Source organism: Neoarius graeffei, chromosome 26, assembly GCF_027579695.1.
Source record: "Neoarius graeffei isolate fNeoGra1 chromosome 26, fNeoGra1.pri, whole genome shotgun sequence".
In the NCBI taxonomy this organism is placed as follows: Eukaryota; Metazoa; Chordata; class Actinopteri; order Siluriformes; family Ariidae; genus Neoarius; species Neoarius graeffei.
Genome location: NC_083594.1, coordinates 22,488,324 through 22,503,034, shown reverse-complemented (window position 1 = coordinate 22,503,034; position 14,711 = coordinate 22,488,324). Strand labels below are relative to the sequence as shown.

The following is a 14,711-nucleotide window of genomic DNA, read 5'->3' as shown; positions in this document are numbered from 1 at the left end:
ATACGCCACTCGTACTTTTCACATGAGATACATCCAGGATATGGAGATTCAAAACTGTGATATAAATCTCAGTATGTCACTCGTGAGGAAATCGATGAATTGTTTTGACAAATTTGGTAACTTTTTGTTTGTGGATGTGCCTGTATAAGGGCTCGTTTACACGAGGACGCTGTCGGGTAAAAACGACTAAATATTTTATCGGAAGTGCCTTTCGTCTACACGGGGACGGCGTTTCTGAGGCTGAAAAACGGAAAAAATTGAAAACGCCTTCCAGAGTGGATAAGTTAAAAACAGCCCCCGTTGCATATCCGTCTAAACTACCCAATACGCGAAACTCTGCTGGGATCTGCTCACGTCGGGTACGCGTTTACGTCATACATATGTCATATACTGTACATGCCAGCCCGGGAAGTAAGAAAGTCAATTGATTCCCAGTCAATTCCGTTTAGTGTTTTTGCTGTTTTGTAGTCCAACGTGGCTTGAAGTAGGAGTTCCACCTCCTCGTCTGTCCAGACGAAGTTTTTCTTAACCTCACGAGTAGCCATAGCCAGAGTAGTCAAAGTTTTCGCGGCGCAGATGTGCAGATCAGACAAGACGGAAGACGTTGCGCATGCGTGCAGACATAGCGGAGGCCTTTCACAGCACCACCTAGCCGCCTGGCATGCACATCCAATTGAATTCCACACATTTATGCGTCACCGTATAGACGCAGATTTCCTCCTTGAAAACGGTCGTGTAGACGCGGAAAAAAAGTGAGAACGAAAACGGACTTTTGCGTTTTTGTTTCAGACCGTCCCCGTGTAAAGTGGGCCTAAGAAAAAGAAAATCACACGTTGGTGCGAAGATATGAAGTTTATTTTCTCATGTTGAAAAACTCGCATTCTTCATACAAAATACATATATCATGGATCTGAGTGTCATTTAAGTTATTTCACGAAATCGAGTTGCGCATGAGCATCAAGTCGGCTATAAGCCATGTATGATGAGATTGAGTGGAATAACTGTTTCATTACATCCACATTCACTTGATTTTGAGAAAGAGGGCATTTTTACTTTTAATTTTTTGCAGATTCGATAAATAAAAACTTTATACAAAACGTCCAACAAAATAATTTCCACTTAGAATGTAAACAAATTGGCGAAATGACAGTAGCAATTTGTGAAAAATGTTATAATGATAATTCTTGAAACATTAAAAAAAGATACTTTCATTCCATATTTTGTCACTTTTTTGCATTTTATTGGGGTTTTGTTTTCAAGTAGAGTTTTTATTTTGTCCTTGGTTAGTTCAGCAACACAGTGCGCCATTTTGTTTTTCTCTACTCATGGTATATGAGCTGATAGCCTCGTAGCAGAGTAGCCAATCAGAGCACATGATTGCTCATATCCAGTGAATGTGGATAGAATAATTCCCAGTATTTCACTCCAGTGACATCACGCACAGTGTTTTCCTGCTGACTAGACGCACGCTGTCAAACCTTTTTTTGATTAACGTGCATATTTTCTGTGGCTGTGTCCATATAATATACAGTGTCTTGCAAAAGTATTCATCCCTCTTGGTGTTGGTCCTGTTTTGTCGCGTTAGAAGCTGGAATTAAAATGTATTTTGGGGGGTGAGCACCATTTGATTTACACAGCATGCCTACAACTTTAAAGGTGAAAATTGTTGTTTTATTGTGGCACAAACAAGAAGATGAAAAAACAGAAATCTGGAGTGTGCATAGGTATTCACCCGCCCCCCAAAGTCAATACTTTGTAGAGCCACCTTTTGCTGCAATTGCAGCTGCAAGTCTCTTTGGGTATGTCTCTATTAGCTTAGCACATCTCGCCACTGGGATTTTTGTCCATTCCTCAAGGCAAAACTGCTCCAACTCCTTCAAGTTAGATGGGTTGCGTTAGTGTACAGCAATCTTCAAGTTATGCCACAGATTCTCGGATTGAGGTCTGGGCTTTGACAAGGCCATTCCAAGACATTTAAATGTTTTCCGTTAAGCCATTCCAGTGTAGCTTTAGCAGTATGTTCAGGGTCATTGTCCTACTGGAACGTGAACCTTCATCCCAGTCTCAAAGCTCTGGCTGACTCAAACAGGTTTTCCTCCAGAATTGCCCTGTATTTAGTGCCATCCATCTTTCCTTCAGTCCTGACCAGCTTTCCTGTCCCTGCAGATGAAAAACATCCCCACAGCATGATGCTACCACCACCATGCTTCACTGTAGGAATGGTGTTCTCAGGGTGTTGGGTTTGCGCCACACATGGTATTTCCCATGATGGACAAAAAGATCAATTTTTGTCTCGTTTGACCAGACAATCTTCTTCCATGTGTTTGGGGAGTCTGCCACATGCTGTTAGGCAAACTCCAAACATGTTTTCTTAAGCAGTGACCTTTTTTTTTTCTGGCCACTCTCCCATAAAGCCCCGCTCTGTGGCGTGTACAGTTTAAAGTGATCCTATGGACAGATACTCCCATCTCCACTGTGGATCTTTGCAGCTCCTTCAGTGTTATCTTTGGTGTCTTTGTTGCGTCTCTGATTAATGCCCTCCTTGCCCTGTCTGTGAGTTTTGGTGGGCGGCCTTCTCTTGTTAGGTTTGTAGTGGTGACATATTCTTTCCATTTTGCTATAATGGATTTAATGGTGCTCTGTGGGATATTCAAAGTTTGGGATATTTTTTGTAATCCAACCCTGATCTATACTTCTCCATAACTTTGTCTCTGACCTGTTTGGAGTCTCCTTGGTTTTCATGTTGCTTGCTTAGTAGTGTAGCAGAGTCAGGGTCCTTCCAGAACAGGGTGATTTATACGGACATCATGTGACACTTTGCACACAGGTGGATCTTAATCAACTAATTACGTGACTTATGAAGTGAATTGGTTGGACCAGCTCTTATTTAGCGGTTTCATACGAAAGGGGGTGAATACTTATGCACAGTCCAGATTTCTGTTTTTTCCTCTTAATTATTGTTTGTGTCACAATAAAACAACAATTTTCACCTTTAAAGTGGTAGGCATGTTGTGTAAATCAAATGGTGCTAACCCTCCAAAGATCCATTTTAATTCCAGCTTGTAATGCGACAAAACAGGACAAACACCAAGGGGGATGAATACTTTTACAAGACACTGTAAAAGAACATTACATGGTGGTGTGAAGATATGAAGTTTATCATCTTGTGTTGGAAATATTTTCACTCATTCGCTTCGCTCATTTGTGAATATGTTCACCTGAAACAAAGTCAATATTTGGTGTGATGACCTTTTGCTTAAAAATAGTCGTCTCCGGTGCAATGAGTGCAGTTTTATAAGGAAATGAGCTGTAAGTTTTACTGAGTATCTTACAGAACCAGCCACAGTTCTTCTAGAGACTTGGCCTGTCACACCATCCATCCGTTATCTGTAGCCGCTTATCCTGTACAGGGTCGTGGGCAAGCTGGAGCCTATCCCAGCTGACTATGGGCGAGAGGCGGGGTACACCAGGTCATCGCAGGGCTAACACGTATGCCGCTTTTCCACTACAAACGCGGCTGAGCCGTGCCATGCTGAGTTGGGCTGAGTCGAGCTGAGCGGGGCTATTGAAGTTGCATTTCGACTACAACCGCGCTGAACCGTGCTGGCTGGAAGTGGGTGGACACATTGGGTGGAGTTAGTGAAAGTGGGTGGACGTCACGTGATGTCGTTAAGCAGCGCAAACAATGACATCAGTGACCTTTTAAGCGGTAGTCTCACGACCCGGATAGTAAACAATAAACATGGAGGACATGGAGTCGTTAGTGTTGCTGGTCTTGGTGCTGTGGCTTGTTGTCACCGACAACGCCAACAGATACTGGCAAGAGCGTATAGATGAGGCGAGGCGCATAAGGCTTCAGAAATTCTCGTAATAAGTAATTATTCTTCTTCCGGGTTTACGGTGTTTACAGATCCCAGCGTGCTCGCGGGGCGTGTGTGGGCGTGTGAGGACACTCCCCCTCACCAATCAGTGCACAGGGGAGTGTCTGCTCACGCCCCCAGCCTCACTCGGCTCGCTTTGGCTCGCTTCAGCCCCACTTCAAAACGGTGCGAGTTTTAGGGGCTAAGCAGGGCTGAAGCGAGCTGAGTCGTGCTGTTCTTTGGTAGTCGAAACGCGAGCCGTGTTGGGCTGAAGTGAGCTGAAGTGAGCTGAAAAAGGGTAGTGGAAAAGGGCCAATAGAGACAAACAACCATTCACATTCACACCTACGGTCAATTTAGCGCCACCAATTAAAGTGCATATCACGGGTAAATTCAGGAGCAAGATCAATGTAATTCTCCTATTTTATATTAAACTTTGGTCAAATATCTGTCACATTCTGTATTCTGTGCAATTTTTTTACCTTGCGCAATACCAGAAAAATTCAGTTGAAATCAAGCCATTTGAGGCGAATTGGTCCGCCTCTGAAAAAACTTGGCATTTGAATTTCCCGGCAAACACTGATTTTCATGACGTCGCGTGCGGGACGCCTCCCTCTGTATCCTACGTCAGCGCTGGTTTGTTTATGAGAAAACGACCTGGTGGTTTTCTGCAAATTTCTTCAACGTTATCACGTAATTATTAAAATGGTTAACAGATGTATCGTAGGAGGGTGTAGCAACACCAATCATGATGGGATTAGTACTCATTGTTTTCCAAAAGACCGGACAATGAGAGAGAAATGGGAGCGCTTGGTCTACACAGGCTGTGCACTGAAACCGTGCAAAGCTCGCGCAGCCTGCTCGCACTTCCACAGATAACGTCACAATTCTGGCTCCAGACTCCCTTGGGATATTTCCAGACGTGTTTTGTTATTTTATTTTTTTCTGCTGTAGACAGATGGCCTTGTGCAAAATTACCTTTCTGGATGAGTGTGTAAAGGGACATACTTTTCGTATAAAAAAAACCCACGAAATTGGTCCAGAATATGCACTTTAACCTAACCTGCATGTCTTTGGACCCGGAGAACATGCAAACTCCTGACTGTCATACTTGGCTCTTAATTTTGCAGCAAACCCCCAGTAGTCTTCCTTATGTTTTGGTCTGAAAAGTGTCTCCTGTGTAACCTGCTGCTTTTATTTTATTTTTTATTTTTTGACTGACATCCAAACATTTTTCTGTAACAGTTCATTTTGTTCTGGAAAACTAATTTTGGGTGGCACGGTGCTGTAGTGGTTAGCACGGTCGCCTCACAGCAAGAAGGTTCTAGGTTTGAACCCAGCAGCCGGCGAGGGCCTTTCTGTGTGGAGTTTGCATGTTCTCCCCGTGTCTGCATGGGTTTCCTCCGGGTGCTCCGGTTTAACCCCACAGTCCAAAGACATGCAGTTAGGTTAACGTGGGCCGGCCTTGGGCTGAAGTGCCCTTGAGCAAGGTACCTAACCCCTGACTGCTCCCCGGGTGCTCTAGTATGGCTGCCCACTGCTCTGACTGTGTGTGAAAGAAATTTCCTCTCTGCAGTTAACCCATCTGAAGCAGTGCACGCACACATACCCAGAGCAGTGGGTAGCCATGCTAACAGCACCCGGGGAGCAGTTGGGAGTTAGGTGCCTTGCTCAAGGGCACCTCAGCCCAAGGTCATCCCATATTAACCTAACCTGCAAGTCTTTGGAGTGTGGGGGAAACCGGAGCACCCGGAGGAAACCCATGGGGAGAACATGCAAACTCTACACAGAAAGGCCCTCGACGACTGCTAGGTTCGAACCCAGAACCTTCTTGCTGTGAGGCGACCGTGCTAACCACTATACCACCGTGCTGCTCTATAGTATGTTTGTACATGTTGTTGCAGTTGTTACTCAGGCTCAGTACTGATACCAGCCCTGATGATAGGGTCATTCCGTGCCAACTCACCTAAATTTCAGGAACTCCCCCACATCACCGTCTCAGATTTTACTCAAAAAATTCTCTAATCAAGAATCATATGTTTGTACCACACATGCAAAATATTAGCCCCCAATTATGTTGTAGTTTTGGAACTACAGGCCTTTGAAATATTGATGTCAAAACACCACATGTCGAAATTGGCTCTTTCCCCAACTTCAGAGACCCATAACTTTTTATTGCAGCTATCTAGAAAGTTGTGTGTGCAGATTCTTACTGAATGATACCCACTCTTTTCAAATCTGTTGTCAGAAAGCCTCTGAAGGACATACTTTTTGCATAATAGGAAGCCAAAAATGGCATTTTGGCCAAAATCGCTTAAAATTCATTAAAACTCAAAGGGGCCTAGTAGAAATATGAAACTAGTTAGATTGTTTTCCTCATTACATAGTAATTGTAGGGTTGTTATCTGTTCACAGAAACATATTTTGCGATGAAAATTATATTCCTGAATTTTTAAAAAAATTTTTAACATCTTACGTCCTTTCCGAGGGGGCTAAAATAGGGCATTTTTGCCATCTTATTTGTTAATGTGGCTAGGGGTTTAGGATCTTCTAGTTTTTTGTGAAGATGCTCTCATATAAGATGTAACTACTCCCTGATTTTTTTTAACAAACGCCCCTTGCTTCATATTTTAATAATTTTTTTTGTACATGGACAGTTTCATCATTTTTCACTTTTTTCCACATTCAGAACTCTGTAACTCTACATTGGAAAATTCCTACTAGCAGCTATTTCAGATTTACATACACTGACATACAAATTTTCATATTTTAGTAGTAGTCTGCCCAAGAAATTCATATTTTTCTTTCTATTGGGACCTAAAAACAGCTATTTGGCCAAAAATGACAAAAATGTTGACTTGATATTTTTCAAGTTCTGGAGGGAATGGGCTATTTTCCTCATAAATTAAAGATGTGGTGACTTTTTCTATCCTGGAACAAGATCTCATCACAGCTTCTGCCCAATTGCACCCACTCAGCTGGAGATGAGAAGGGTTTCTTCTGATGTGGTACCATCATCGGTAGTGGACATAGGACCTGAAACCACACCAGTTTTACAGTCCCAGTTACAGGCCCCAAGCCAAATGTCCCAATCTGCACCAAATATGTACCAGCCAGGCAAATATATTGCCTGTGTTTATGACAGAAAATGGTACATTGGAAATATTGTCACCAGAAATGAAGAAGAAAATGATGTGTATGTCAATTTCATGAGACAAGGACGAGGCAACACATTCTCATGGCCACCACAAAGCAGGAAAGATGAATGTTGGGTGCCTTTGCTTCATGTCCTTTGTGTGGTAGAGGCCCCAAACATAAAAAGTGGGGGACGCCATTACCAACTAACAGAGGATGACTTCAAACTTGTGAAAGACTTAAGTTTTAACTTATGTACTACTAGATGACAGTTTATGAGTGTCTTAGCACATCACATGAAACTGTACTGCCTGTGAATGAATTACCCATTATCACGGATGCCCATATTTGACTTTAAATTATGTACAAATCTTGTGATGTTTTTCAACATCATGATCATGGATCATTGAATGTGTTAATATGTAAATAAAACCTCATTGCTAAATGTTTTGTGCTTACACAACCTTGAAGTATATAAAAAATACTACTCCAGAATTTTATTTTTCTATATTTTCCAAGGATATTCAACAAAAATTGCAATTATACCTAAAATTTTCTAATTGCAAAAAATAATATACAATACAGAAAAAGTTGTTCAGGAAATGTGTATGCCTAGATTAGGTTCTTATAAGCCTTAATTTGTGTGCAAAACACCCCTTTATTATTCCCTTGTTTATTAAAAGCTGCCCAGCGTTTTTGTCATTTTTGGCCAAATAGCTGTTTTTAGGTCCCAATTTGAAGATCCTAAACCCCTAGCCACATGACCAAATAAGATGGCGAAAATGCCCTATTTTAGCCCCCTCGGAAAGGACGTAAGATGTTAAAATTTTTTTTGTAAATTCAGGAATTGAAATTTCATGGCAAAATATGTTTCTGTGAACAGATAACAACCCTACAAATACTATGTAGTGAGGAAAAAAATCTAACTAGCTTCATGTTTCTACTATGCCCCCTAGAGTTTTAATGAATTTTATGTGATTTTGGCCAAAACGTCATTTTTGGCTTCCCATTATGGAAAACGTATGTCCTTCAGAGGCTTTCTGACAACAGATTTGAAAAGAGTGGGTATCATTCAGTAAGAATCTGCAAACACAACTGTCTAGATAGCTGCAATAAAAAGTTATGGGTCTCTGAAGTTGGGGAAAGAGCCATTTCGTCATGTGGTATTTTGATATCAAAATTTCAAAGGCCTGTAGTTCCAAAACTACAATGAATTGGGAGCTAATATTTTGCATGTGTGGTACAAACATATGATTCTTGATTATAGAATTTTTTGAGCAAAATCTGAGACGGTGATGTGGGGACCCTTAGGTGAGTTGGCACGGAATGACCCGATACCCTTTTGGTTCATGACTTCCTAGTCGCCTGAACCTAAATAAAAATACTAGGTTTCAGACATTCAAGGCCCTTGCCATTACAGTCAGTTAAGTCTCTGTTTACGTGTGGTTGCCCCTCTTATTTGCCCACATCATATCATAGTTTTCCAGAACAAAATGAACTGTTACAGAAAAATGTGTGTTCATTGCTTCAGATGGGTTTCCTCTGGGTGCTCCGGTTCCCCCCACAGTCCAAAGACATGCAGGTTAGGTTAACTGGTGACTCTAAATTGACCGTAGGTGTTTGTTTCTCAAGCCCAGAAATGGGAGCGTTGCAGCAGGAAAGGCATCCAGTGTAGAACTATCCATCCATCCATTATCTGTAGCCGCTTATCCTGTACAGGGTCGTGGGCAAGCTGGAGCCTATCCCAGCTGACTATGGGCGAAAGGCGGGGTACACCCTGGACAAGTCGCCAGGTCATCACAGGGCTGACACATAGACACAGACAACCATTCACACTCACATTCACACCTACGGTCAATTTAGAGCCACCAATTAGCCTAACCTGCATGTCTTTGGACTGTGGGGGAAACCGGAGCACCCGGAGGAAACCCACGCGGACACGGGGAGAACATGCAAACTCCACACAGAAAGGCCCCCGTCGGGTTCAAGCCTTGTAGCTGGCGAGGGCCTTTCTGTGCAGAGTTTGCATGTTCTCCCCGTCAGGGGCGCAGATAGGATTTTTGAACTGGGGGGGGACTGAGCTGTCAGCAAATGATTCCATTTTGTGTGTGTGTGTATATATATATATATATATATATATATATATATATATATATATATACACACGTGTGTGTGTGTGTGTGTATATGTATATATTTATATATACACACACACTACCGTTCAAAAGTTTGGGGTCACTTTGAAATGTCCTTATTTTTGAAAGAAAAGCACTGTTCTTTTCAATGAAGATCACTTTAAACTAATCAGAAATCCACTCTATACATTGCTAATGTGGTAAATGACTATTCTAGCTGCAAATGTCTGGTTTTTGGTGCAATATCTCCATAGGTGTATAGAGGCCCATTTCCAGCAACTATCACTCCAGTGTTCTAATGGTACAATGTGTTTGCTCATTGCCTCAGAAGGCTAATGGATGATTAGAAAACCCTTGTACAATCATGTTAGCACAGCTGAAAACAGTTTAGCTCTTTAGAGAAGCTATAAAACTGACCTTCCTTTGAGCAGATTGAGTTTCTGGAGCATCACATTTGTGGGGTCGATTAAATGCTCAAAATGGCCAGAAAAATGTCTTGACTATGTTTTCTATTCATTTTACAACTTATGGTGGTAAATAAAAGTGTGACTTTTCATGGAAAACACAAAATTGTCTGGGTGACCCCAAACTTTTGAACGGTAGTGTGTATACATGTTATTTCACCTCCCTCACTGCCATCACCAGGAACTACCTGCAGGCCAGGACAATGATAACATTTTAACATAGCCTATGGAAATCCAAAGTTTACACATTATCATCACGCACAGAAATTGCAAAACTAGTTTTAAAACCGCCAAGTTCCAACTGTTAACCATAGTGAGAGGCTGGGCTATGTGTGTGTGTGTAAAGTGTAAACCAGTGCATCCTGACTTTCTAACTCTGCCTGTGTGTTGCGTGAGCGGCAGTCAGTCAACAACTCTTCGCAAAGTTTCCTTATGAAACAATATGCTCGCTGAAATTATGGCAGGGAACGCCAGATTAAACATTAAAACTGCCTTCTGAACACTGTATCTACAGGCTGCCACCGAAAGAAGGAGGCTACCAGAAAGGCATCTCTACTCCGTACGATTTTACTTTCACTACGACATTACTTTGAACAGACTATCAAAAAATTGCAAGGTGATATGATAAAGTAAGGCACAGTTTACTTACAGTCGTTTTTTTTTTTTGAAAAAACGATGCAATCGTTTTCTGCCTTTTGGCACCCTTCATCATGCCGTGTTGGGGTCCTGAACTAGGAGGAGCTGTCCCCGATATGCCTGTCAAACTTATGGGTAACCATAGCAACCAAGCTCGAGCTCGCAACCTGTGCAGTCTGCACAGTTGCAACTATGTATGTACTGCTGTGCACCTCAATAAACCGAATGGTAATTAGTCTTTTGATTTTTCCGTGAGGTTTGCCTTATGCAAAGAAAGACAGCATAGATGTTTTTTCCTCCCTATAAGTGGGGGGGGACCGAACGAGGTGAATTTAAATCTGGGTGGGACGAATCCCCCCGTCCCCCCCCTATCTGCGCCCGTGCTCCCCGTGTCCGCGTGGGTTTCCTCCGGGTGCTCCCCCACAGTCCAAAGACATGCAGGTTAGGTTAACTGGTGACTCTAAGGGTTGGACTGGTAATACTCACTCCCTGTATAAACTTTTATTACAGTTCATTCTGCACAATGTATAAATACATGGACAAGCCATATAGCGTCAAACTTTTAATGATGGCTAGGCATGTGACGATATTTCACGTACCTGACCTTATTTATTCATAGGGTGTGTTGTGCATTGCATGGTTAAATCAGTTTAATCGGACAATGGAGGCATTTTTAAAAGATGAAATATCTTAATACCGGTCACTCATGCAGTTTGCACATTGTTTATTATTTAACAAAATATGCCTGTTGGAAAATCTGTGGCTGCTAAAATTGACAGCCACTGAGCATGAAATACGGTCTAAAATTTGCTATTCTGATCAGAGTATCATTTAAAATATTTATTACCGGTCCACGTTTCCTTGCTGAGCTGTACAACTGGGAAAAGCTTCGTCAAAAGCCCGGAGTGTCAGAATATGTCCTGGATGTACATGCAGTATTTCCCTCAAAAATAAAGCCTTTAAAGTGCCATTCCACCACTGGATGTGTTCTTTGGCATAAAATACAATATATTTTATGACAACATGACTAGACAGGGGGCGGCACGGTGGTGTAGTGGTTAGCGCTGTCGCCTCACAGCAAGAAGGTCCGGGTTCGAGCCCTGTGGCCGGCGAGGGCCTTTCTGTGCGGAGTTTGCATGTTCTCCCCGTGTCCGCGTGGGTTTCCTCCGGGTGCTCCAGTTTCCCCCACAGTCCAAAGACATGCAGGTTAGGTTAACTGACCGTAGGTGTGACTGTGAATGGTTGTCTGTGTCTATGTGTCAGCCCTGTGATGACCTGGCGACTTGTCCAGGGTGTACCCCGCCTTTCGCCCGTAGTCAGCTGGGATAGGCTCCAGCTTGCCTGCGACCCTGTAGAACAGGATAAAGCGGCTAGAGATAATGAGATGAGATGAGATGAGGCTGCTTCAGATGGGTTAAACGCAGAGGATGAATTTCACTGTGCTTGAAGTGTTCATGTGACAAATAAAGGTTTCTTCTTCTTAATGTTTGGAAATCTGAAGTATTTTAGAAGTCGTAAAACAAAACTGTATAACATATCTGTCCTCAGAAGAGTGCTAAGACTTTTGGACAGGACTCTGTATGCGTCTGCGCGCGGTCAAATCTAGCCCTTATTTTCCTGTTTCACTGAGTGCACTTATTTTGGGGATTTGGGAGCTGTTTGGGATTCCGCCTTCATTCAGGAAGAAGGGGGAACTCGAGGGATGTGCCGCGCATGCGTATTGTCATCCGAGGTGTGTAGTGATGTCGCGCGCATACGCAGTGTCCGAGTCGGCGGTTGAGAGCAGCAGAGCAGAGCAGAGCGTGCGCGCGCCCGCCGCCTCAGTGAGTGCAGTGGACTTGCAGCGGGGCTGTGAGGAGACCTGAGGCGATCCGGCGTTATTTTTATTTTATTTCTTCGTCCTTAAACTATTCATTTCGAGGGCTTTAAACTTTTCTTTCAGCTCTTTTGACAGTCGTGTGAATACCTCGCGTTAAAGTTTTCGACCCTATCCGGGTTGAAGTTACATTTTAGAGGACTTTTTTAAAGGCTGGGCCTTTTTTTTTTTTTTTTAAGCTCGGTTGGAGAAAGACTTTGGCGTTTCCCCGTTAGTTTGATAAATGCTATTTACCAAGATGGACCTTTTGAACTACCAGTACTTGGACAAAATGAACAACAACATTGGCATTTTATGCTACGACGGTAAAAGTCTATACTGTTTTGTTTGTTTGTTGTACCTTTATCCTGGAACTTGAACATCATCATCTACATCTTGGTCAGTCCAAGCAGGAGTAGAAACAGCATTTATAACCTAAACACAACAGTCAAAATGGCTATAAAGGCGGTTTTGTTGTTCTTTTAGAAGTATATCAGAGTCACACATGGATAAAAATCATAACTGACCTAATAAATGTAGTGTAATTTGGACTAGATAGTGATGGAGAGTAATAGTAAATATACTGATCTAGAAATAAGGCATGGCAGTAATATAAACTGATTGATTAACTCTCTCTCTCTCTAATAATAATAATAGTCATCTTTAGACAGTCTTTCCTCACTTTGGTGTCACTAAATCCATATATCACACTGAAGTAATGTGTTTTTTCGATACCATTTCAATTCTCCATGTGATTTTTCTGTTTTATTTATGTTCTGTGACTATGACCCTTCATAAGTTTTCTGGAGCAGGTTTTTAAATTAAAACATCCTTGTATATGTTTTTTTTTTTTTTAAATAGCATAGGGTATGAAATTTGCATTGAAGGACTTATTATAATACATTGCTATATAATGTAATGTAATATTCCACATGTGCACAATGATATGTTTTGAGTTGATGTTTGGATGAAACCTGTTCAATTTAAGTGACCAGTGAAATGGACTAATAACTAATAAGAGCATGATAAACATTGCGTAGTTAGTTGTGATTACCACATCTGTGGCAAAACAGGGACAGAATAATACTAGGCATATAATGATGCAGTGTGTAGCAGTATAATAGGGATACACTCTTGTTGTGTGGGTTTTTTTTTTTTTGTACCAGATAAGGTTTTAAATTTGGCTTCCATACTGTATATTGTAGCACTTTCGGATTATCAGGCTCATCATTTTATGGGCCTGATCAAACTTTGCATTGTTGTGCATTTGTTTGGCTTGCTACACGGTATTACTTACTATTACTTTAACATCCCCCCCCCCCCCCCCCCCCCCCCCCCCCCCCCCACTATCATAGTCATACAGAAAGTAATAGTCACACACAGTGATCCAGGTCCCAGAGTATAGCGTTCCCAGTCTAATGGTACAGATGTTGGTCAATTTCCTCGCCACATCCTTCCTGTTTTGAAACAGCAACATTCACAGATGTCTGAAATCCACAACACACACTGCTCTTTAATGGCACTGAAGCACATTTGTGTGTTTACACTTAAAGATCCCCCCCGCCTTGGGCTATAGGGACTTTGCTATGTTGAAATTTTCTGCACAGCTCTCATGGTAGAAAGCATTTTTCCCCCACTGTTTAGAGAGCTATGGATCTGAACTAGGCATAAACATTGTGATCTTCAACTGGCACAATATCATCATTGTGGATACTTCAAAATATTGTCACTGTTCTTGTGGTCCATCCAGGAGGAAGCTTTCAGTGGTGAGGCCAGTGGTTTTCTATTATAAAGCAGCATGTAAGGACAGCTGTATTCATTTCTGGACGAGGCAATCTCAAAATTCAGTATAATAATATTTTAGTGTTATTATTTTAACTTTGTTCAGTGGGATAGCAGTTTGGACAACTGTTGTGAAGTTGGAGTTGTTTGATAAATTGCACTTGGGTTTTAATTTTTTTGAATTCCCAAACTGGACAAATGTCAGAATGGTGTGTTTGTTGAGTTAACATATGAAGTATGTGATGTCAGACTGAGTGTGTCTGGGTGGAGGGGAAGGTGTAAGGTGGATTTTTTTTTTCGCTTCCTGTACCATGCGGTACCAGACTCCTGTTGTCAGCCATCACTTGTCGAACAGATACGTGACCAGAAGCTTCCACAACTCCCAGACTGTAGACTGAAATACTGAAATTGAACAGACCCATACAGGGGACATTGGGCAGGTCACATGAATGAGGAAGAAAAGATCAGAACACTTCTAGTGATGCATTAGAAGTTTATGGTTATGAATATTTTATGGCTTGTTCTTAGACATGAGCCGATGTTAAGTTTACAAATAGTATTAAGGACCTAACTTTATTGTACGGTGTTCATCTGGTGACCAAAATATGGTTTTGCTTCTTCCAAGAATGACACGTGCTTTCAAATATAGCGTAAAAAACATCTTGGATAATGGCTCTCCTTATGCTGCCTCCTACGTAGGAAGGACTTTGTTTAGGATTTGTTAATAAGGTACAAAGTAATTTTAATTTCGCTGTGAACAAAAGTGGAGTCATAGTGTTGTTATGAAGCTCTATTACACTTGCAGTACTCTCAGGGGGGGAAAAAAAAGTCAGAATATTGATGCA

General features: G+C 41.9%; 1 protein-coding gene across 3 annotated transcripts in view; it reads left to right on the top strand.

Moving 5' to 3' along the window:
- The window catches only part of vgll4b (vestigial-like family member 4b), a 97,243-nt gene that overhangs the window by 60,020 nt on the left and 22,512 nt on the right, over positions 1 to 14,711 (top strand). Inside the window, exon 1 of one of the 3 annotated variants that reach the window (XM_060910773.1) lies at positions 11,983 to 12,410. The exons of the other annotated variants lie outside the window; for them this stretch is intronic. Within the exon in view, the coding sequence (XP_060766756.1) occupies positions 12,329 to 12,410 (82 nt within the window). The 5' untranslated portion in view covers positions 11,983 to 12,328. Of the gene's footprint in view, positions 1 to 11,982; positions 12,411 to 14,711 lie in introns of those variants that run through there. 3 annotated transcript variants of the gene reach the window in all.